Source organism: Hyposmocoma kahamanoa, unplaced genomic scaffold, assembly GCF_003589595.1.
Source record: "Hyposmocoma kahamanoa isolate Upper Pololo Valley unplaced genomic scaffold, ASM358959v1 202, whole genome shotgun sequence".
Classification (NCBI taxonomy): domain Eukaryota; kingdom Metazoa; phylum Arthropoda; class Insecta; order Lepidoptera; family Cosmopterigidae; genus Hyposmocoma; species Hyposmocoma kahamanoa.
In genome coordinates, this window is record NW_020653726.1 from 10196009 (window position 1) to 10218875 (window position 22867).

The window sequence follows — 22867 nt, forward strand, 5'->3', positions numbered from 1 at the left end:
TGAATAAGTAAAAGCTAGCTGTTAGACGTCTTGCTATAGTAACTGAAATAAATTGCCCATTACCTCCTTTGAAGATTTAGATTTTCAAATTAAGAAAAATGCGGTGTTTAATAATTAATAACTCATATAAAAAATGTATTATAGAAGGCAAAAAAAAAAAACAGATAGACTAAATGAGGTCAATTTCAAAATTTTGGATTTTCGCCATGTGTTTCTCAAGGTTAAACAGTAATTTTTTGGAGCTTACATTAATACATAAATTTAATCCTGGCTTTATTGTCAATCGCTCGTTTTCGAATGTTTTAAAAACCTCAACCTATTTCCCGTGAATAAACGAATACGGAGTTTAAAAAAACAAGGCGTTATGTCAATTAGTCAGATTTTGTCCAAATATTTAGCTTTATTTAAATAATAATTTTATATACAAAATTTCAATCATAGATTTTCCTGAGAACGCACTTTTCCTTAAAAAATTGTTTACAAAGCATGCAGGTTTCGTTAGTTTTTTTGTTTGCGCTTGGACGCACGGAAGTCACGACCCAAGCCTTTCATCACAAATTCTCATGATTATTATGTTGGGTCAAGAATCAGGAAAACAATGGGATAAAAATGCTTTTGTGCTTTTTAGACACGCATGGCACACTTACCTTCAAGGTTATGAGTAGTTAACGTAATATTAAATACTAGGTATAGTGACTACATATTTAACCGCATAGGAGGTCCTATTCCATTAAAATAATTTGTGGATTTTTTTCTAAGTTTTTCGTCCAGGGACATGTCGTGGAACAATACATATTAGGTTATGAAAAGACAACTACAATTTGTATTGACCGGATACTCCATCTTGTAATGTAAAGTTATGTTAAGATTATTTAGGTGATCAGCGCAGTAGTAGCAATAGAACTCCTCGTGAAAAAGATTCGTCCAGGGAAGTACCTAACCTAACCTATTTCGGCCTCGAAGCAATAATGTGACCATTACTGCGTTCCGCTTTCGAAGGGTAAGTGTGCTGGTAAAATTTCAGGCACATGGGACTTGTCAACTCGTGTCTCAGGATGACGGGCGCTGTGAGTTGCCCCTCAGATCTTTGCGTGGCACTGTTAGTGGCACTGTAACTGCTATAAACAGGCGTGTCGGTTATCACCAGGCACACGACTTGTTCGTCCCGTCACTTAGTGTCATAAATAAAATACAACAAGGAATTCTTTGGTAGGTTTAAGACTACGTAATATTTTGTTCTTAGCATTGTTGTCATTCATAACAAAAGCAGCAATAAAACTTTAGCTATTTTGGGGATGTGAGATGGGTTCATTTTTAGTCTGATTTGATTAATAAGAAGTTCGTATGAATACATACATCTTACAATAGAGCTGTAGCTTTAATCTCGTGCGACAGAGATGTTACAATGGAGAAAAAATGTCGCAGGATATGAGAATTGATCCCCTGCTGACGTTTTCGCGTGGATAATTATGTTAATTTCTAGTAACAGTTAATACAAATGTAGAAATAAATATAAATGAGGTTGTCTATTGGCATGCTTGCTGGAGCGTAAACTTCGCGCTGTAATCAAATCATATGGTGTAACAAGAAGACGCAACATTTAATAGTTACTTTGGGATATATAGAGGTAAATGTGTCCATAAAACTAAACAACTTTAGTTAGAAAATGTAATTACTTTCCTTGCATTATTATTGTATTGCAGCAATGACAAATTTGTGTAGATAGTAGATATATTTTTTGGAATTGGTTGTTCGTGTTACCTGAAGCCGTGGTAGCCTAATGATTTGACCTACCGCCTCTCAAGCAGAAGCAGTGAATTCTAATCCAGGTTACTCTGAATTAGTTGAAGGAAAATATTGTGGTAAAACCTGCACCTCGAAGAAGATTCACAACTCCCAAAAAACGTGTGAACCCTCATTGGGCCAGCAGCGTGGCTAACTATGGCTTAAATCCTTACATGAGGGGAGACCCGTGCCCAGCAGTGGGATTTTTTACGATACTAAGTGACAGGACGAACAAGGCGTGTGCCTGGTGGTAAGCTGAGACATAAGTTGACAAGTCTCATGTGCCTGTAATTTCACCAGTACCCTTGCCCTTGACTCACATTGCTGCTTGGCGACAGAAATAGGTAAGGTGGCAGTACTTCCCTGGAATGAATTCTTTCACAAAGAGCTCTAATTCTACTACTACGTACGGGTTGATGATGATAATGTTCGTGTTGTTACGAAATATAGACATGGCACCTTTTTGTTAAACACTGCATGTATTAAATTAAATCAGTCTGCCTTTGAGGCGGAATCACGTATTAGAATTATATAAACACAAATGATTTTTTTTGCATACTAACTTCAGTATTATTTAGGAAAAGCGACAGAGTCATTCAAGTTCCAAGCACACCTATAATTTATTAGTGGAAAACTCTTTAGTCGTTAATTTATTTAATATTTATACATATTATAATGAAATAATGGATTGGTCAAAAAGTCCGTAGGGTTTTTTTGTTTTTCCATTTTTAAACTGAAAAAGGCAAAGGCACGGTAGGCTTGCGCGTTACACAGCCTAGACCGAGAGTAATTTCTTAAGTTTAAAATGTTATATTGTCTATGGTAATTTTGAAAATAATATTTTAGCTTCCACTTTATCTTTAACTTTATCTTTAACTTTGTCGAGAAAGTTTTAAGTTGACAATTCATGAAAATCGCCCAGAACAGGTGAATCGTAAAGGTGTGGTTCATTTCACCATGATAAAGCCAAGCCACACACACTTTACAAACCCTTTCAAAATTATTGTAGTTAGGTTGTGACGTGTTTACCTCGTCCACCATATGCACTCCACATAGACTCTTCAGATTTTTCACTATATAATGTTCACATTACTGTTTGGCGGCAAAAATAGGTAAGGTTGTAGTATTTCCCTGGACGTAGTGAAAAACTTTCACAAAGGACCTCTACTACTGCTATTTTGATTGCACCTCGCCGGGAGCAAGCCCTAGTATTTACATAATTGTTTGACTGGAGACGACTTTGATAACGAAGAGACCATAAGACGATACAGAGCTGTATTTTATAAGTAAAGACGCTTTACTAGCGCAAATTTTTATAAAAAAAGACCTTAAGAGTTTGTTTATTCCGTTCTTGCTGTGCTCTATTTTCATTGAAATTACATCTATTTGCCAAGTTTTATTGAAATTGGTTAACGGACAGTAGGAGAAATTGAAGTACAGGGACTGATACCGAATTCGACCACCCTTAGAGGTGGAATATTTTCTTCTAATTTGAATTGGACCACTAGTGAGACCCCTTTCCAGCAAAAAAGGATCATCGAAATTGGTTCGCAAATGTCGGAGTAATCAAGATTATACTCAACACAGCCAATACGTAATTGATTAAAGTTTGATTTTTTTTATGTTTTTCATTTATACTACAATAAACGAACGTACTTTTTGGCCAAACTAATAGGTATACTAAAAATTCGTTCGTCAAATCGGTCGAACTCGAATAGCCTCGTCTTTAAAGCTTTTGTGCTGATATTGGCGACAGTTGTCATACTTTATTTAATTATTTTTATAAAACGAAACTGACACTGGCCCAAGTGGCCTTTAACGACAAAATAATAACCTAGTGTAGGTACCTGATGAAAGACAAAATATATATAATCCATATGTAACAAGAATATCTACGCATATTCTATTATTATCCTGTATCTAATATTGCTTGATTTGATATGATAATGATTATGACCTAGGTTGTTTAATTGGAAACTAATCTCTTATGAATCATTGGATGAAACTCATCATATCCTTTTACGTAATGTAATGGAATTGAAATTTGAGTCACGATTTCTTCGTGATGTAAAAATAAATGCGACTAACCTTGTTACCTCCGGAATTGTTCTTCTTCACCCGTATGTATTTTATAGATAGTCAGTAGTTAAATTGTAGTCTATTTTGGAGAGGACAATGAGATTGATGAAACGGCGAAAAATAAATAAAAAACTGTATTGTTCATCTTCTTATCGTATCCATGGCATGCTCTATATATAATGCTTGCCATATCGTGGAGAACGAGAAAGGCACGTCATGCAGGGAGATTTACTTCTTGCATCCCAGAAAACTGTATTTATGTGTACAATGTTATACAATACAATAATAATAGATAACTAAGTCATTTTCAAATTTCATTAAACAAAGTTAGTGTAAAATATTTTCTTCGTTTCATAAAAAGGTTAAGAAAAAAATAAAATTACTTCTCTAAAAACTATACTACTATAAACATTATTTTAATATAGTGATGTTTGTTTATTTTTCAGCGATATTATTTTCTGCGTTGTCCGGTATGGGTGTAACCGCGGGCGCACATCGGCTGTGGGCACATCGAGCGTATAAGGCGCGTTGGCCACTACGTGTGATCCTGGCCTTACTGCAAACCATGGCTTTCCAAAACCATATCTATGAATGGGTGCGAGATCATAGGTAAGATCATAAAATATTAGGCTGGCAAGCTTTTGTTTCTCCTTGTTGCTATAACAATCTTGTTGCTTTATCATAAATCCTCTACCAACAGACCTAATACCTACCTACCTATCTACCTTTTTTGTCGTGATACCTAACCAAATACCTAACACGAAATAGGTTCCATCTTTAATTGTATAACTTTTCTGAATAAAGCAAAGCAATGTTTTTTTTTATGATACCAAGTTACGGGACGAACAAGTCGTGCGCCTGATGATAAGCTACGCGCCTGTCAATAACAGTTGCAGTGCCACTCAAAGCTTTAAATCGCAAAGATCTGAGGGGCACTGCCTCTGCGCCCGTCACCCTGAGATATAAGTTGACAAGTCCCATGTGCCTGTAATTTCACCAGCACCCTTGCCTTTCAAAACAGAAACACAGTAATGCTGACTTTACTGCTTGACGGCACAAATGGGTAAGATGGCAGTACTTCCCTGGACGAACTCTTTCACAAGGAGCTCTACTGCTACTCAATAATATACTGCTACTATGTGCAACAACACATATAGCATGCAAGCATGCAGCAAATCGTATGATGCGAGCAAGGTTACAAACATGCAAAAAATATTATAATACTTTGCTATCAACGTGTGGTATTGTGTAATTAGTACAATCACAACACTAAGCTAGCTAAAACTTTTTACTAAAAGCAGTAGCCACTTGAGATTTAAATTCATAAAAATGGTTAGGTTATATATACTAATTACTCTATTTTAGTAGCAGTAGAGCTCGTGAAAGAGTTCGTCCAGGGAAGTACTGCTACCTTACTTATTTCTGCCACCAAGCAGTAGTGTGAGTATTACTGCGTTCCGGCTTTGAAAGAGCTGGTGAAATTACAGGCACATGGAACTTATGTCTCAAGGTGACGGGCGCAGTGGAAGTGCACATTAGATAATAGCACTGAGCAGCATTGGAACTGTTATGGACAGGAGTGTCGCTTTCCATCAGGCGCACGACTCGTTCGCCCCATCACTTACTATCATAATAAAGGAGGTATTTAGTTTTCATTAATTATTTTTAAAACGGGAGACCTTCCACCGACCTGATTTATGGTTTCCATACGTATAATCTAAATCTATCCCTTCCGCGTACAATGCCAACATATAGCGTATCGTCTTCACTTCAATCATAGCAACTTGATCAATGGTGATGCTGATGCTATCCGATCAATATACTGTAAACTTAGGCGACATGATCATTACGCTAATTTATCTTTTGGTTAATTATCAACATGAAGTTATGGTAAGTAATCTTTGAGTTGTATAAAATTATTAAAGTGAAATTATGAATAAATGTTTTGTTTATAAGCTATTGAAAATTCAATCTAATTATTATTTGATAGTTGCACAATACATCGGTTTAATGCAATACAAATATTCATCCAATGACGATTATGCTAAGCGTATGCTAGGAGAGACCGGACAATCAAAATTATGCCAAATATCGTAATCCATTTGCAATTGCAATTCTAGAATAATAAAAACTAACAACGTCCTAAAAACGATTTATGTATTGTATAGAAACTTAAATTCGACATTTTTTAAATCATGTATATTAATGTCCTGTCAACATTTTATAGTTATTGTGATTATATATTACTGTGATTTTCTTTGATGTAAGATTGTAGCTGTGGATTTTATTTTATAATTGCAGAGTACATCATAAGTATACTGAGACAGATGCCGATCCTCACAATGCTCGTAGAGGGTTCTTCTTCTCCCACATGGGCTGGCTAATGGTTCGCAAGCACAAGGAAGTCTTCGAGAAAGGCGCAAATGTTGACATGTCCGACTTGGAAAAGGACCCTATTGTCATGTTCCAAAAAAAGTAAGTCAATAATACTATTTTACATATCATCGTCATCATCACCATCAACCCATTTATACGTCCCGCTGCTGGGCACGGGTTTCCTTTCAGGCGAGGGTAACAAGTCATAGTCCACCACGCAGTTCCAATGTGGGTAGGGGACTTCATAAGTTTCCCGAGGCGTGAACATTCTTCGACGTGCAGGTTTCGTCGCGATGCTTTTCTTATTATTATTTTTTTCTTCACCGAAAAGCTCATTCAAATTAAATTTCGAAACTCAGAGGTGCGAGATCGGTTTCGACCTTTTTTTGTCAAGGCTACCATGGCTGTTATATTTTACACAAGATGTACTAAATTAAGCAGAATATGACAGTGATTAATTTAATTTGAACCCTTGCAATTTTATTGATAACATAAGCAAATATCGTGGTATAACAGGTGTTGACCTATTACACCATGAGATTTACATTTTATTTTTAAAAGTTCTGTGTTACAAACTTCACTTCAATGTCAACGTTATCTAGAGACCGCGCCGTCTCGCCGGGCAGCATCATGATGCTCTCCACGTGTGAATGATAATTTAAATACTATCTTTAGATCCGGCCCGACTTTTGGAGAATATGTTATGAAATGTAATTTTATATTTTATTTATGGTTATCTCATAGAAATATTTTCCTACATGACAGAACGTACATGGCAGCGGTACCTCTATTCTGCTTCATTCTACCAGCAGCGGTACCTATTTACGCATGGGGTGAGGACCCATGGGTGTCCTGGTATGCCGCAGCTATCACCCGCTATACCATAACACTTCATTTCACCTGGCTTGTCAATTCCGCTGCCCATGTTTGGGGCAACAAACCTTACGACAAGTAAGTTATTTTAATTTTTTTTTATACCTAATTTGTTTTCTTTCTTCCTTTAATTATTTATAAAAAATAGGATACGAAACTATGTAAAATCTATTACTTGTCGGTGTCGCGTAGACAACAAGTCCAACCTCACAGGTGTCAAACAAAAAGGATGCGCTGCTGTCATCCTGCACGGATAGGACGGGCGTATCTTTATTTCTGAACTTCTCAGAACAAAATTTTCTAAAGTCTATGCAGTTTATACGCGATCTCCCCTGACATCAAATCTATAATTACGTAGGATTTTCGTGCAAAATAAGTAAATCCATAAGTATAAACAAGTGTACTTATAGTGCCATTGTGTAAAATAACATGAACATAAATGAAAGTAACAATAGTTCAGTTCCTTGGAAGAAATATGTACCCAATATATCACCATTTGAAACTATTTTGCTAAAAAATATGGCCATTGCACTATACAATTATCTTTCCAGATTTGTTGTCGAAACAGATAAAGAATTCCATTTTCACATTTCTAACCAAAAATAACTAGTCTACCCTGCAACCCTAAATATATTACCCAAAAAGCAATTGCTGGTACGGTCCTATTTTCGACTGTCAATTAGAAAGTAACGTTGATTTATCGAGAGTTAAAAATTTTGATACAATGTTGCAATTTGCAAATTGTGAGCAAGTTTTAGTTGAAATTTGCCACGCGTATTAGGTTTTTCAACACGAACTTTGTTTTGTAAATCAAAATAAAGTAATAAATTTAGATGACACTGATTCAAACTTTTATTATATTACAAAAAGTAAGGTTTGGCAAATCTGAATGAAAAATAATATTTGATAAATGTCCATGTTCTTTCATAAAAGTTTTAACCACTTTTTGACAAAATGGTGGGTCCATTTCGTTAATCACGTCACGAATTTTGAGTTTTAAGGCTGCAATCGATTCAATTAGCTCCGTATAGACCCTGTGTTTAACATAACCCTATAAAAAAGAATCCAGTGGTGTTGAATCACATGATCGAGCTGGCCACTTAACGACTGAATTTCGTGAAATTATGCGATCGGGAAATTTGGTTTGCAATAAATTCATTGTTTCGGTGGCTGTGTGATTTGTGGCATCGTCTTGCTGAAATAGGCCAAAATTGAGTTGATAACATCTCTCGATAGCGTAATCCATTGACCGTAACCGCATTTTCAGCCGAATTTTCGAAAAAAAAACGGCCCAATGCCAACGGCAAAAGTGCAACAAAAATGTTAAATAATGATTTTTGGTAAATTTATTGTTTTGTAATAAGTCATGGAACAGAAGTTGTTGTTTATGATGTTAGTAATATATAGTCCTGCGAGGTTGTTAGTATTTTAAAAGTAATCCTGTGTATATCTTAAAGCCATATATCAAGACGGGAAAGATATACCTTCCATTAGGTGAGATCCAGGTCAAATACGCACTTACATTTTAAAAAAAACAACATGGTTTAATTCCAAATTCAATAACAGTAAAAAACTTTGTTAGTAGTTTCCTACAGCCAAAAGTGACGTACTTCTAGTCAAAAGATATTCGGCATTCATACTTGGAGGTACGCAATATCCCTTTCAAGTTTTGGGCTACATCTTGTTAGCGTTTTTTATTAGTTGGAAATCGTTTGGCGAGTTATCATTCACTATAATTTCTTTCGGCTCGAACCTGCGACTGTGTTAAATCAGGGCCACCGCACTACAAACTGAGCTACAGATTGAGTCAGTAGGTCTTACGAATGGCCCAGGTTCGGCGCAGTCGCTAGTTTGAGTCCTGTCAGGGTGAAGGATTTATTCTTCGTGTCCGATCTTTGATAACAAACTACTGGAGTTATTTCACAAGAAGCATTATGAATTCATAGTAGTAAAAACATCACGATATTCAATAATATCAATAGATTGTGTCACTAGAGAGCGATTGTATCTTAATGTCAGTACATCGAGTATATAACCAGAAATAAAGACGAAATGTCATTTAATTTGTCTAGAAACTATTCTGCCGTGTAATTACTGTGACAACTGCGCTCCGATTGGCCAGCCCAAATTCGAAACAATTGACGGGTGTCGTGGTCAATTGTTTCACTTCGACCAGTTAACTTGAGTTTTGCTATAATGGACGAAAATTGCAGAATTACATATTTAATATTTAATTACCGATTAAATTTGATTTCGTTTGTTTTGTAATTAGACGTTTTGCTGTTTTTCCCCACACCACCGAATGGAACAGCATGCAATTGTTAGAGATATTATCTTTATTATAATAAATACAGAATATTTTTGGAATATACGGAGACGTACACACAGATCAGTTGTTGGCGCTGTCTATATTTCAGTGAGAGTTGATATTTATAAGTGATGTATCACTGATAAGTTATCAGGAATGTATGGCACTTATTTCGTCTCTATTTCTCGTTGTATACTCGATGTGTCAGTAAAAGCAATATATTCGCATAAGGTAGGTATCGTACAATCGATATTATTTGCCTTTTGTTGAGAGTGAAAATTGTGACGATTTCTATAATTCCAACATTCTTAACCTTTTTAACTTGACAGATCTCTAATATTGTTGTCCTCTTTAAACGTACAGAGAATGAGAACAATGATAATTTCACAAATTCTACATCATTGTTAGCTTTTTTCAACTTTCGCCTTTTTTAGTGACGCTTTACCTATTTATTTGCTCAACTCTACAAAATACTATTCATTCATACAACAGTTATCGAATAATGTAAAAATGCGCTGGAGAAAGTAACCGTTCCATCAATCGCGGTCAGCCATCACCATGTAGAGTGCCTATTAGCATGACCCAGATAATTCATGTGACTGATAAATAAACGTTGTTTGCGCAGTGTGTGTACATACATACATACATAAGCTCACGGCCTAGTCCCACAGAAGGGGTAGGCAGAGACCACGGAACGCCACTTTACTCTATCCTGACACAACTCTCGAGTCTCACATATATCAACTACCCTTTTCATACAACTTCTTTAGGTTTTATTTTCATACAAAAATAAATATTTAAATAGATCGCTCTAAAAGGTAATAAATTCTGTGCAGCACGGGGGTGGGAGTCGTCGCGGTGGACGCACGAACTTATGTACATTTTTAACCGGCTTCAAAAAAGGACGTTCTTAATTCGACAGTACGTTTTTTTGTATGTATGGTTCGCGATAATTTGTGAACCGTTTTTGATGATTCTTTTTTGGAAAGAGGGCGTAACACTTCTAAGGATGGCAAACTAGGGGATGAATGACTTTTGAGGTCGGTTTTTTTAGTACTCTGTACTGAGATTATATAAATTAAAGTTAACATAACACCCGAGTTCTGATAGACTTTTGAATGCATTTACTTACCTACTAAATCAATTCCTAGGTTTTCGCGATTGATGCTTATTGGAATTGAAACTATTTTTCTGATCTAAAATGCGTTTATTTGTTTTTTAAACAAACAAACGTTTCGGGTCCTTTACGGGTCACGGTTCATGGTCAGTTGAAAAAAACTAATATATGCGATTTAGATTCGAAAAAACGTTTTCATTTCCTATTTTCACAATTATCCGTAGTGCATGTATGTAGTATTTTATTTATCTAAATCATATTAAACACCGACAAGAGTCTTACCTTTAAATTGGATGATGATGAAATAAAGTAACATTCGAACAAAAAAAATCTGTATAATATTTATGTCGTATTGGCCATAGGAATTTTGTAGCTGCCAACTTATATTCATTTGTATTAGTCTGAGTCAATTTGGAGAATTCATTCTGCTAAACGCCTGCAAGTGTTTAAATAGCAAACTGATGTTTCAGGTATATTGGTGCAACAGACAACAAGGCGGTGGCAATTTGCGCGTTTGGCGAAGGCTGGCATAACTATCACCATGTCTTCCCTTGGGACTACAAAGCAGCGGAACTGGGAGACTATAGCACCAACTTATCTACAGGCTTAATTGATTTAGCCGCTAAACTCGGTAGGTGACTTGACCTTCTCTTGACATTTTTGTTAAGTTTACCTATGTAATGCCACGTCATTTCTATGAATCAAGGGAAATCTTATATTTATTTTTATATTATTATTACTCGGATTGTTATTCGCTTTTACTAAAACAAATTAAACAAAATCAAATTGTAAAAATGAGGACGACAAATTGAGAAATTTAATTCGCGGAAATTTGGGTAAATTTTTTATCAACTTATACTTGCCGTGTACTGTAAATTAATACGTTTTTTTCCATACATATTGATCGAATAACTGGCATTTAGTACGGAAGAGCAGAGCTGTTCCCATAATAGGTGAAACTTGTTTGGGGTCATGCAGAAATTGATTCAACGTGACCTTAACATTGTTATAGCTTATTAATTATTGTTATTTCCCGTAGCTTGGTTCATATGGGTTTGGATGAAATTCGATTGACCGTACTAGCAAGACCTTTTTTGTATTAATTCGAGTACATGACAGGTTTCATTATTGTATAATAAGCAGTAAATATATATACTTGTGACTGGGTCAATATGTTATACATATATGAGTGACTTAAAATTCAAGGTGAATGTAAACAAAACACCTTTAAAAGTCCTTTTACATGTATATAAATTACTGAATAAAACAATCTATAAAATAAAAATAAAAAATCTTTCACCCTTAAGTAAACGCAAGCGTTACCTATATAATATTTCAATGGTTTCTTGTGAGAGTTGTAGATATCATTTCCATTGCTATTTTTTTTAAAAAATAAGGGAAACATCATGGTGGTAGGGAACATTTTCTTTTGGTGGTAAATATTTTATCATTGTACGTTTAGAACCAGAGAATGTAGCAACATATTTATCGATTATGTACTTAAAAAAGTGGTTTTTGATTAAGCGTTATTTTACGTACACACATCGACTACATAAAATAACCCTGAACCTGTAACGACATTTTATGGTATTCGTGATTTAGTTTTATATGGTTAATTTTTATTACTGACCTTTTTATACAGTCTTGTTTTGCAGTAAACACAAAATAAATGACATTCAACTCAATAAAATTCTTATCGATGTTTTGTGTTAGCTATATCGGGTCTACAATACCTTTACTCTATAATATGAGTCCAATACAATTAAGAATATTTTATTCAAAGTCGATGTTATCAGTACCTAAAAATTGCCACCGTATTACACACGGAAAGTTATCCTCAACAAGCTTATTTCATATTCAACTTACATTTTTACAATTACTAATGCTAATGATTAATACTAATCGTCAATATAGCATAATTATTCTACACAATAATACAGTTTAAGTCGAGCTATTATTACTACATCCCCTCCATTTCCAGACGATGGAGAGTAAACCGACTTGCAAATTGTAATTACAAGGTATCAATAACTCTTCTAAAGTGAAAACCAGTCTTCATAATTTACATTCATTAGTTATTCTTTTCTTGCATAAAATCCGTAATTAAGAATACCTAAGACACATTGTGAACATATCGATTTCTGCCGCCTTACTGAAATTTTAATCAGATCTTGCATGCGAATTTTTTTTTTCGTAATTTCTCGGAAGCAAATTGTTGCTGTAGTGAGTTTCATAAATGAGTTTAATGCGTGAGATAGTTAGATCATTCCCTAAATGCGCATTAAGCATACTTGAGTTGTGAATCTAAATGTTAGGACATAACCAGGATTTAAACCCTAAATACCCTTGAAACCCTAAATTGGTTTACCAGGACTCGCTTTCCCAATCCTCACCAAATGCCTTACTTTTAGCGTACACTCTCTGAGCCGTCTATATAATTCATATTACATCAACATATTTCTATCACTTCCTGATGAATATCACATTAAAAAAAATTACAATGCCAACGTTACCCATTTTGAAATTTTGCTGAGAAAGTGACTCCATCAGCCTAAACGTCCGCAGCACATATGAGTGATCAAAGCAATACAATGTAAGGCACATAGATATCGCTCAGTCTTTTCATATATGCATATTTTTCTTTCAGGTTTAGCATACGAACTGAAGACTGTGTCAGTTGACATGATCAAGAAACGAGTCACACGAACAGGTGACGGGTCCCATCCACTTGACAAGAAAGTGGAGCATGCGGAAGACGATCACCACCACCCCGAAAATCCGGTGTGGGGCTGGGACGATAAAGACTTGCCTGACGAGGAACGGCAACTTGCGGAAATAGTTCATAGCAAATCTGAATAACAATAGTGTACTTTCATTCACCGTCTAGTTCCACTTTTCCCGTTAGTGTTTCTTCTTTGCATTACTTCTGATTTTTCCTCCAGAATCATTCAATATCATTCACACCTACACGTATAAATAAAGTGTAACTTTCTAGATAAATTACTTGCTCTTAAACTGTTATCAGAATGACTCTGACTTTGGAGAAAAAAAAACAATATTAAAGTTATCTTGACAGGTAAACTTCCGGCACACAGATTTTTAACGGCATTAGTGGGACTGGATGTATTCCTCAATTTATATTAATTTTTACTAAGACCATTCATACAAAGATATTTAAGGTTTTAGCTCTATCTTGGTGAATTATTGAAGTAATATAGAAAGTTGTGTTGTTAACATAAGTTTCTTTAGTTATTAGAAAGACGTGTAAATACTTTTTTGACTTATTGTATTGTAATATGTCCCAAATTGTGAGGACGGTGACTGTTAGAGTATTTGTAGTTTATTCTGTAATAATATAGTCAATTAAACAGTAGTGGTTTTGTAAGTTATTCTTAATTTATTGTTCGGTATTTACTAAGTAGGTACATGTATTGTTAAGGTTCTAATTTATTAAAACTTCGTACTTACTTAAGTGAAATTTTCTTTTCAATTCCTTTCTGTTTATCCCCATTTTGATAAATATGTCATAATACCTTAATTTGTTGACAGAATGAGAATGCGAATAACAATTGAAAAAAAAAAATTAATTTAATTTTCATTTAATACTCCTGCTTATTTTGAAATCAAAGGAAGTTATAACTTAATATCTTTTATTTACAATTTAATTTGCTTTATTATTCGAATTAAATAATACGCATTACATAATAATAATCGATAATTCGACGGGCAGCAATAGGTTCAAGGTACAATTGACAAACTTTTTTACAAATAAATAACAGACAATAGACTAGCGACACTTAAATTTAATCAGGCAAGGATTTTGGCAATCAAACTCTGCTCTTTCTTCGGTTCACTCTTTCAGGTACTCTCATGTTTCCAGGTGTCTTTACTTTTTCAGGCGTTATTTGGCTGCGTCTTACTAACTCCATGCCCTCATTTCCATAATACTGATTGATAAAGTCAGCGTTTGTAGGTATCTCCACTAAATCGTCTGTGGTTGCCAAAACGCCTTTCACATTACTTCCGCTGAACTCTATAGGCATTTCAATTTCTTCAAATTGACTGTCGTCGTGCAGGTGAATAGGCGATATTTTTTCGTTCTTATAGCCTTCGTTTACGTAAATAATCTTGTGTTCATATTTATCGCTAAAAGCGTTGTTTCTTAAGAGCGTGAAAACTGCTCCCGAGAGGGCCATATTATTAATCATTCCCACGCCGACAGTCATTAGTTTGAGCGCTGGTAAAACAAAAGGTAATATAGCCGACATTATAAGGCCAGGAAGCAATAACAGTGGTAAAACATTATAGAACTGCTTTTGTAATTTTTTCATCGAATCTCTGCCGCTGCCGATGTCATCATCTGGAAGAAAGTTATCGTTGTTAGAAAAGAAATAAAATAAAAAGCTACCAAATGTATCCGTGACGGTGCTAAGATGCACTACTTTCGAATAAAGGAATGTTAAATTCACGCGTTGCTATAATGTAATTATTTTTTTTATAATATTAAGTGGCGGTAGAACACGTCGTGTGACTGGTGGTAAGTGACACGCCTATCCATAACAGTTGCAGTGCCATTCAGAACTTTAAATCGCAAAAAATTTATGGGCACTGCCACTGAACCCGTCACCTTGAGACATAAGTTGACAAGTCCCATGTGCCTGTAATTTCACCTACACCCTCACCCTAATCCAAACGTAGTAATGCTCACATTACTGCTTGGCGGGAGAATAGGTAAGATGGCACTACTTTCCTGGACGAATTCTTTCCCAAGGAGGAGAAGGTATCTCAATTTCAATCGTCATATAGCTACTTAAATTGTTTTCAAAATTTATGAATTCTTTTTTAATAAGCTTATTTTTGGACAAATTTTCGTTTATATAGAGTTAAACAAAAGAAAGCTTTTAATATTTCCGCTTGAAATATCATTTTATCAATATAAATATCATAAAAATCGTTTATTTTCTGCCATCATGTACACCATGTAGTACAGGTACTACAACTATCATAGGCAAAAGGTTGGGAGGCGGAAGCTCAAAATAGATTATACTTGAGCTACGAGTCTCCTAATTAAATAACTAGGTATGATAAATTTATAAAATTGAATGTTACTTTCTAAACTTACTTTTCAAAATATCGACATTCAGAGTGCCATTCCCTTTTGATTCTAATTCTAAAGAATAACCAGGTAATGAGAGCAATAACGAACGATATTGAAGGAGCTTCTCGGCGCCATCACATAACTGGGAGTAAAGCTGTTCATCAGAACTGTTGCTGTACTGTTCCCAGGGGAATCGTCTCACATCTTCAGTCGCGTCAAATTGCACTGCTCGTCCTGTTTTTAAAGCTTCTATAGCATGTTCGGCCCGCCAAACACTTAGAGCGTTAAAACATTTTGTTATGCCGAGGGTTTGTCCACAGGAAAGGAGTCGATGCGCTGGACCTTGTTCTTTGATGCCGAGGGTCGAGAGGAGCGCGCGAGGAAGGTCTAGATGTGATGAGGCGGCGAACGCGTGCAGGCAGCACGAGCACACCATAAACGCGACGATCGCGGCGAGCGCACGCATCGCTGTCGCTGGACTGAACGTACCACGCAGCCCACACCACAATTCTCCTTTAAAATGGAAGGGACGCTCCACCGCTTTTGCGGTTCATGGCATTGACTGCGAAAATGCTTTGCTTAAACAAATCGTAACCGCGTCAACATAACTTGAACATGATTTGCATGGTTACGTACTTTGATAGAGCAAATTGTTTATAGTACCTATACCTACTATCCAAATTTCTTTTTTTTTATAATCCCGTCCTACCCAAAATTTGAATTAAAAAAAGGTTACTACAAGTATATTTTGCGAGGACGGTTACCGGAGCGAAAACCTAAGAACTCGATATTGCACTCAATTTCGTAAATACGTAAAATTATGAGATTTGAAATGACTTACAAAAGATGCAATTTATTGCTTTATGTAGAGATTACAGATTACGTAATGAATTCATAAAAATTAACATGCTTATTACAAAAAAAACTTATTGTCTGTGCGCTTTCTTTGCATGTACGTATTTGGTTCTCGTAACACTTAAAATAAGTGCTTTTGACACAATCCTAACAAACACACACACACAACACAAGACACTAATTAGTGTTCTTGATCGATTGAATAACAAGGACAATGTATGATTTTAAGTATAAATAAAATAGAAAAAATGTTAATAGATCGGTCGATTTCGAAGATAAGTACAGAAAGTGCATTAGAAAAATGCATCGCTAAGTTCTTCTCGCGTCTAATAAAAATTCTAATAAAAAAGAATCCCAACATTTTTATAGATTACATCTGTTACGAACGTTGATGCCGTGATGTAGAAGTACTCATGACGCGTTGGTGTGCACCGAACTTTAGTTAACTGACTAATAGGTGCTCACCTCCTATGTCATGTTGTATACAGATATTTGACTGTAGCTTAGTCACGCCCAGTAAATTAACTTCAAATTTCCAAGTACCCTACTATTGTAATTGTACTATTGTAGTTACAGTGTCATGGATTTGAGGTTACATTAAAATATTAGAATTGACTTTCACTACATATAAGGTTTCCTAGTGCGGGGTTATGAGTGTGTACGCGTTATTATTATTATTATTATTATTATTATTACTAGTAAAGCTGTTTCCTTGTTTTTTTTTGTTACATAAACACTTTAAACATCTGCTTCTTAAAAAGGTTTTGTTAGACTGTGACACGAAAAAATCGTTTACACACATCGCGTTTTAAAGGCAATTATGAAAGCTTCTTAGGAGTGGATGAACTTCATTATAGCAAGAAAAATTAATCTTTCCGTATTCTAATGCTTTTATCTATATAAAATATATATCTATGATACAGCTTTAAAAAATTGTTCCTATTAATATAAAAAAAAACTATTCATTATTAAAGAGTGACTATAACTTAGCCAAAAAAAAATCCCTATCTTTTTAATAATTTTAAAGCACAAGAAGAAGCCCAGGACTTATTCAAACTTTATTCTAATGTTTCAATAAATAAAATTATTATTAATAATCAATAAATATATTTTTAAAACAAATATATTTATATTTCAATATTTAATATGCTTTACTTTCAAGGGTTTTCATTATCTTTTACGAAATTTGCACATCAATTCAGGTTTCCAAACGACAAAATATTGAGCAAAAAGTCCAAAATATTGAAACTAATTTCGTCATGATGTAATAAATGTTGATAGCACAAAATTTTAAGCCATAGCTCAAAATCTATTATTATTACGATGAATTATTAAGTTACTTGGGTATTATTTTGGTTATTATTTAATTTTATATTTTATTGTATTTGTTGTTAATATTGTATTACCAAAAACAACAATCAAGGCCTATTTATATTATGTAAAAACTGTTTACAAGACTAAATTCTGTTCTCGAAATAGTCCTATAGCATTCTAGAACGGTTACTTGAGAAAAAAAGAATCACTCTAAATAGATATTGTAATACTGTGCATAACACTATGTAGGGAATAGCAGCAGTCACTACAAACCTTTGTGTATATATTTTATATAGTCTTTTTGCCAGGTTAGTTTTAAATTGAAATTATAAAATTAAATGTACTGGTTTTTACCCCTTTTTCTTAGTAATTGTTGATTTTAATGAACTAAAAGTGCATTTCCTTTGGTCTTGCTCACTCTTCATTAGCACCCAATCCCCACTGATATGGTCCGCTACACACTACTTATAGATAATTTCACAAGGCACTCTAATAGTCTACCATAAAATGTCCACTTTTACTACAGAGTATCTATTAACATTCTTTGAGATATCTTAAGGGAACTTTAGCTCTTAACATAGACAATCGAATTAAATTCTATCAAATATATTTAGATATAGGTGTATTTCTGTATGTATATGTATTTTTCTCTATGTCGGAATTGTTTGATATTTTGACAAAAAAAGGTGTAGAATGTGAGCACTCATCATTATACAAAACTTTGTTGCAAAGGCAAAGTTAGGCCTGACAATAAAAATTTTATTAAGAGAACTAAACACCTCTACCGGCTCTCGAATGTTAAAGTTTTAAATTTCCAACTTTCTAAGTACTAAATCATTACATGAAGAAGTACACTAGAATTACAAGGCGCCTTTCCATACACGAACTGACCTTTTGAATTTTCTGCTCTAAGCCGTTACGCGAACCTTTATGTGTATTTGAACGCAAAACATACAATACAAAGTACTATGCTATTTAGTATTCATTTTGCTATAAATCACTTACTTACATACTTAACTAATTAATATAAAAATATTATCACTAATATCAGGTTTCTTACCACGGTATGACTTCTTTTTATTTTCCCGATATTTCGGAACGGTTTCACGCCCCATTGTCGCAAAAAGTCAACCACGAAAATCTTAAAATCTATATAACATAAAAATATATTTAGCAAGCAAATTCACTTTTTTTACAAAGGTTTTTTTCATAAATTTTAAAGTTTTACATAATTTAGATTTTGTTTTGAACATGAATAGAGACAGTTTAAAAGGCCTGAAGTCTAGTGTAGACCTTTTGTTGGTGGATGAGTATAATCATCGATACGAAATCTTGAAAGTCGAAATTTTCTGCATTCCACCTCATTGATGTTGGCAGGAAATGGCCTGCATTGCCAAATACAGAGTTTGATTAACATATGCATTGTCCAAGCAATCGTGTGCGCCCGCGCATGTCCCGATCGAATTTCTCTGCATGCTACGTGCCGCTACTCTTAATGTCTTTAGTGTAATTATACAGTTAAGTCGCAAATCATATTTTCGCTTCTCATTCGTCTATTCGAATAGCTTTTATAGAGCACAGTGTATTATGCGTGTAAAGGCAATTTAGATTGTAAGTGAAAATCGGTGAGGAATGTTTATGACAAAGATACAATCTATAACTAGCTACTTTTCAAAGTTATAGGCATTTTAAAACATATTTTGCATCCGATTCTATTTTACAAGACTTTCTATGAAAATATAAATTAGCAACAATAAATTCAATAAGGTATTTGACTCAAAATGTTTTATCTTTTTCAACATTTCAGTTTATTCTACAAATATTTATGGCAAAAGTCAGTGACGAAGGCGGGGCAGTGCTGTGTTTCTTTTCGGCAAAACAATAATAATAATAACGCACACATTCAACATAGCCCCGCACTAGGGAAAACCCTGTGTCACGGGTGCCATGAACACACACATAGACAACCACAAATTACACCCAAACTCACGAGAGAAATAAATGTAGGCCATACAAATATTTATCTCGGCCCGGGAATCGAACCTGGGACCTTTGCGTGGCATTCCGGCATGGTAACCGTTCGGCCACGGAAGTAGTCTAATAATTAAGCAAATATGTAGCTTGAAAGGTGATATAACCCGATCTTGCTCTTTCTTTCTAACTCCTAATTTCTGAATAGAAACTAGAACGTAGTTTATAGTAATTTTTGTAGCTTGACAAAGTAAAAGTTTGGTTTTACATTTGACATCAGCGGGAGTTTATTTTTTAAAGTCAAACAAAGGCTTTAGTTTTCAATAAATGTCAAATAACCTATTTATTCCTGTACAACATAAAATTGGACCAAATTAAAAGAAAAGTGGTGAAAGAAAATGTTTTAATTTTTTCTATATATAGAACTAATATTTTCAATTACTACGAGTAATATAGATAGTTCTTCAATAAGGGTGAGTATTCAAATTCATGTTCATTTCGAAATGTGCATAAAATTCTTAACAAACAAGGAGAGATTTACTGAACCACAGAAAGGAGAAGAAAAGTATAGAGAAAATAAAAAAATGAAAACAACAATAAACAAACACTCGTCTATTATGTTAATGACATGTTACTATGTTATGGTCTTTCACACCGATTGATCTTTGAACAAGTCTCATGATAACATTGTTACAGAGTTCCAATACTGGTCATACGTGGTCCTTACTGGACCAACAAGAGCCTTTAAATCAAAGAGAGAGAGAGAGAGAGAGCACAAACATTAAAGTATGGAAACACCAACAATAATATTAAAATTGTTGTAATTATACTTTTGTAGCCGCTATTGTTCACGAATCCCACGAAATAAAAGAGTCACACGAGAAATTTAAAGTGGCATGCCAACGACTTATGCTTATGTATAATATTTCTATTGATCTATTGATCTTATAAATTGTTCAAGTTTTAACCACAAATTAAAGCACGTCTAGGCATATGCGGTCATTCCTTATTTGGCAGACGTTGTCATGAAAACGATGCGGTATCTTTCTAACCCTATGGGAAGAAACTGATTTCATATCGGTATATGATATTTTTTATTTAGCTATTTTTAACCAGTCATAACTGGTCGATGAATTCACCATTTCAGCCAGCCGTGATCATGGGACCTTCAAAGTGCCCAAAACCTTAGTTTGTTTGAAAAAAGAAACAAGTATCCGCGATTTAAGAACTCAAAAAGCTAGAGTTCAGTACTTCCACACCAGTTCAGTACCAGTTTAACTGTGGATTTATTTGAAGAGTGTATTTGAACCAATTTATCTTTCTTACTAACTGTGATAGAACGAAGAAAGTACAGCGATTGGGGTATCTAAGAGGTTTTGGATAGGTGGCGTTTCGGATGTTTTGTGGTAATTTCCATGTTCTTATTATTTCCGAAATGGCTGAACAGAATTACTTGCGATTTACGGTAATAGTTTTGAAATGCACCAGGGAATGTTTTAGTATAGATTATAATGTAAAATCTAGCAGGACGTGTTGCTGTAGATATGTACAGGCATATATAAGCCTATATAATGTATGTATATCTAAGGCATATATATGCCTTAGATATACATACATACACATATATCATAACGCCTGTCTCCCACCGGCGTAGGCAGAGACTATAGACCTCTACTTGGTCACTCTTGACTTGGTCACTCTTGACTTGGTCTCTTCATAGATGACTTTTTCAGGATCTTTCAAGGCAAAAGTGAATAGGCATTATTTAGGTGTGCATGCTACATCGTCGACCTCATCATCACTTTCCATCAGGTGAGATGGAGGTAATTATTTTTAATAAAAAAAAACATGCCTCCAATCAAATATTTCGGTATATTTTTTATTGTTCTATATGATGGAAACTGACTTCACTTCCACGTGTTTAATAAGTATAAAGAAATCAAGCAGCAAGTCACTTCGAGGCCAAACACAACTCAAGAAGAAAAATGCCTATGATATTTCGTAATATTTTGGTTCTACATAAATCAAGTACACTTTTGTTGCTCTTCCTGTCTGAATTTGCTTAAATTATTTAGTTACCCATAGAAATACCCTATTTAGGGAGTTGCTTGTAACCTTAATACATTTAGTAATAAACTCCACTAAATAGATGAATTGGTTTCTGGTAGTGCATAACTATTATACTTATGTACTGATTAATATTACCAGATGCTTCAGATATTTTAAAATCCTTATTAGTATTTGTGACTACTGCTACTGACTTTAACTAGTGACAATATGTAACATACTGCTATTTCATTTAAACAAGGATAAATAATTTGAAGATGTGCAGGTATGTTTAGACGAGAGTGAATCAATACATCTTAACTTTTGATCTAGAGAGATTATGGACAAATGTGACAATAACTTCCATAATTATTTTTTTAACTAATTGAATTCTGCTTTTTTTCGTCAAATAAACATTGAAACTTGAAATTATTTTTTTTTATAATAATAATAACGCACACACTCGACATAGCCCCGCACTAGGGAAACCCTGTGTCCCGGGTGCCATGGACACACACATAGACAACTACAAATTACACCCAAACTCACGAGATAAATAAATGTAGGCCATACAAATATTTCTCCCGACCCGGGAATCGAACCTGGGACCTCTGCGTGGCATGGTAACCGTTCGGCCACAGAGGCAGTATGAATTTGAATCGCTCTTCGTTACTGAAGATAGAACTAGTGTTTTTTATAATTTCCTACGACTTGTTGTTTGATGTCACGTTTATTACCTCCTATTATGGATGATTTAACATAGGTCAACATATCTTAGTGGTCACTTTCGCTGGTCACAGATAAGGATCGTCAGCTTCGTCTCTACGGGGCACAGAGGCCGTTAATGATTCAACATTAGTCCACAAGTGGTGTAAGTAACGGGGGCGACATTTCTCCTGACGGTCACGTCACGATGTCCTGCACTTTCTTTTGTTTATTCTCGCCGACCATTGTTTCCGATGGGACACTTTATATCCTGGCAATCGACAAACCACCCATCAGTTATTGTCAAGCAGGCAACTGCAAATCATCGATAATTAATACG

The 22867-nt window shown here is 34.7% G+C and overlaps 2 protein-coding genes across 3 annotated transcripts in view; one reads left to right on the top strand and one right to left on the bottom strand.

The window, feature by feature from the left end:
• Nucleotides 1-13803, top strand: part of LOC113227182 (stearoyl-CoA desaturase 5-like) — a 51662-nt gene extending 37859 nt beyond the window's left edge. Inside the window, exons 4-8 of one of the 2 annotated variants that reach the window (XM_026460067.1) lie at nucleotides 4311-4473; nucleotides 6166-6339; nucleotides 7006-7191; nucleotides 11009-11169; nucleotides 13186-13803. In XM_026460067.1, the coding sequence (XP_026315852.1) occupies nucleotides 4311-4473; nucleotides 6166-6339; nucleotides 7006-7191; nucleotides 11009-11169; nucleotides 13186-13397 (896 nt within the window). In that variant the 3' untranslated portion in view covers nucleotides 13398-13803. The remainder of the gene's footprint in view (nucleotides 1-4310; nucleotides 4474-6165; nucleotides 6340-7005; nucleotides 7192-11008; nucleotides 11170-13185) is intronic. The other variant, XM_026460065.1, reaches the window with a different exon arrangement.
• Nucleotides 13804-14154: 351 nt separating this feature from the next.
• LOC113227017 lies at nucleotides 14155-16134 on the bottom strand. Its single transcript, XM_026459875.1, has 2 exons — nucleotides 15661-16134; nucleotides 14155-14898 (listed from the first exon to the last, which is right to left on the bottom strand). The coding sequence occupies exons 1-2, from the start codon at nucleotides 16100-16102 to the stop codon at nucleotides 14366-14368; spliced, it is 975 nt and encodes a 324-aa protein (XP_026315660.1). The 5' UTR covers nucleotides 16103-16134; the 3' UTR covers nucleotides 14155-14365.
• Nucleotides 16135-22867: the final 6733 nt, after the last annotated feature.

Bases quoted from the DNA above. Each gene is read 5' to 3' on its own strand.
- LOC113227017 (XM_026459875.1), bottom strand. From the start codon at position 16,102: ATGCGTGCGCTCGCCGCGATCGTCGCGTTTATGGTGTGCTCGTGCTGC. The intron at 14,899-15,660 runs GTAAGTTTAGAA...ACTTTCTTCCAG, and splicing joins GAATGTCGATATTTTGAAAA to ATGATGACATCGGCAGCGGC.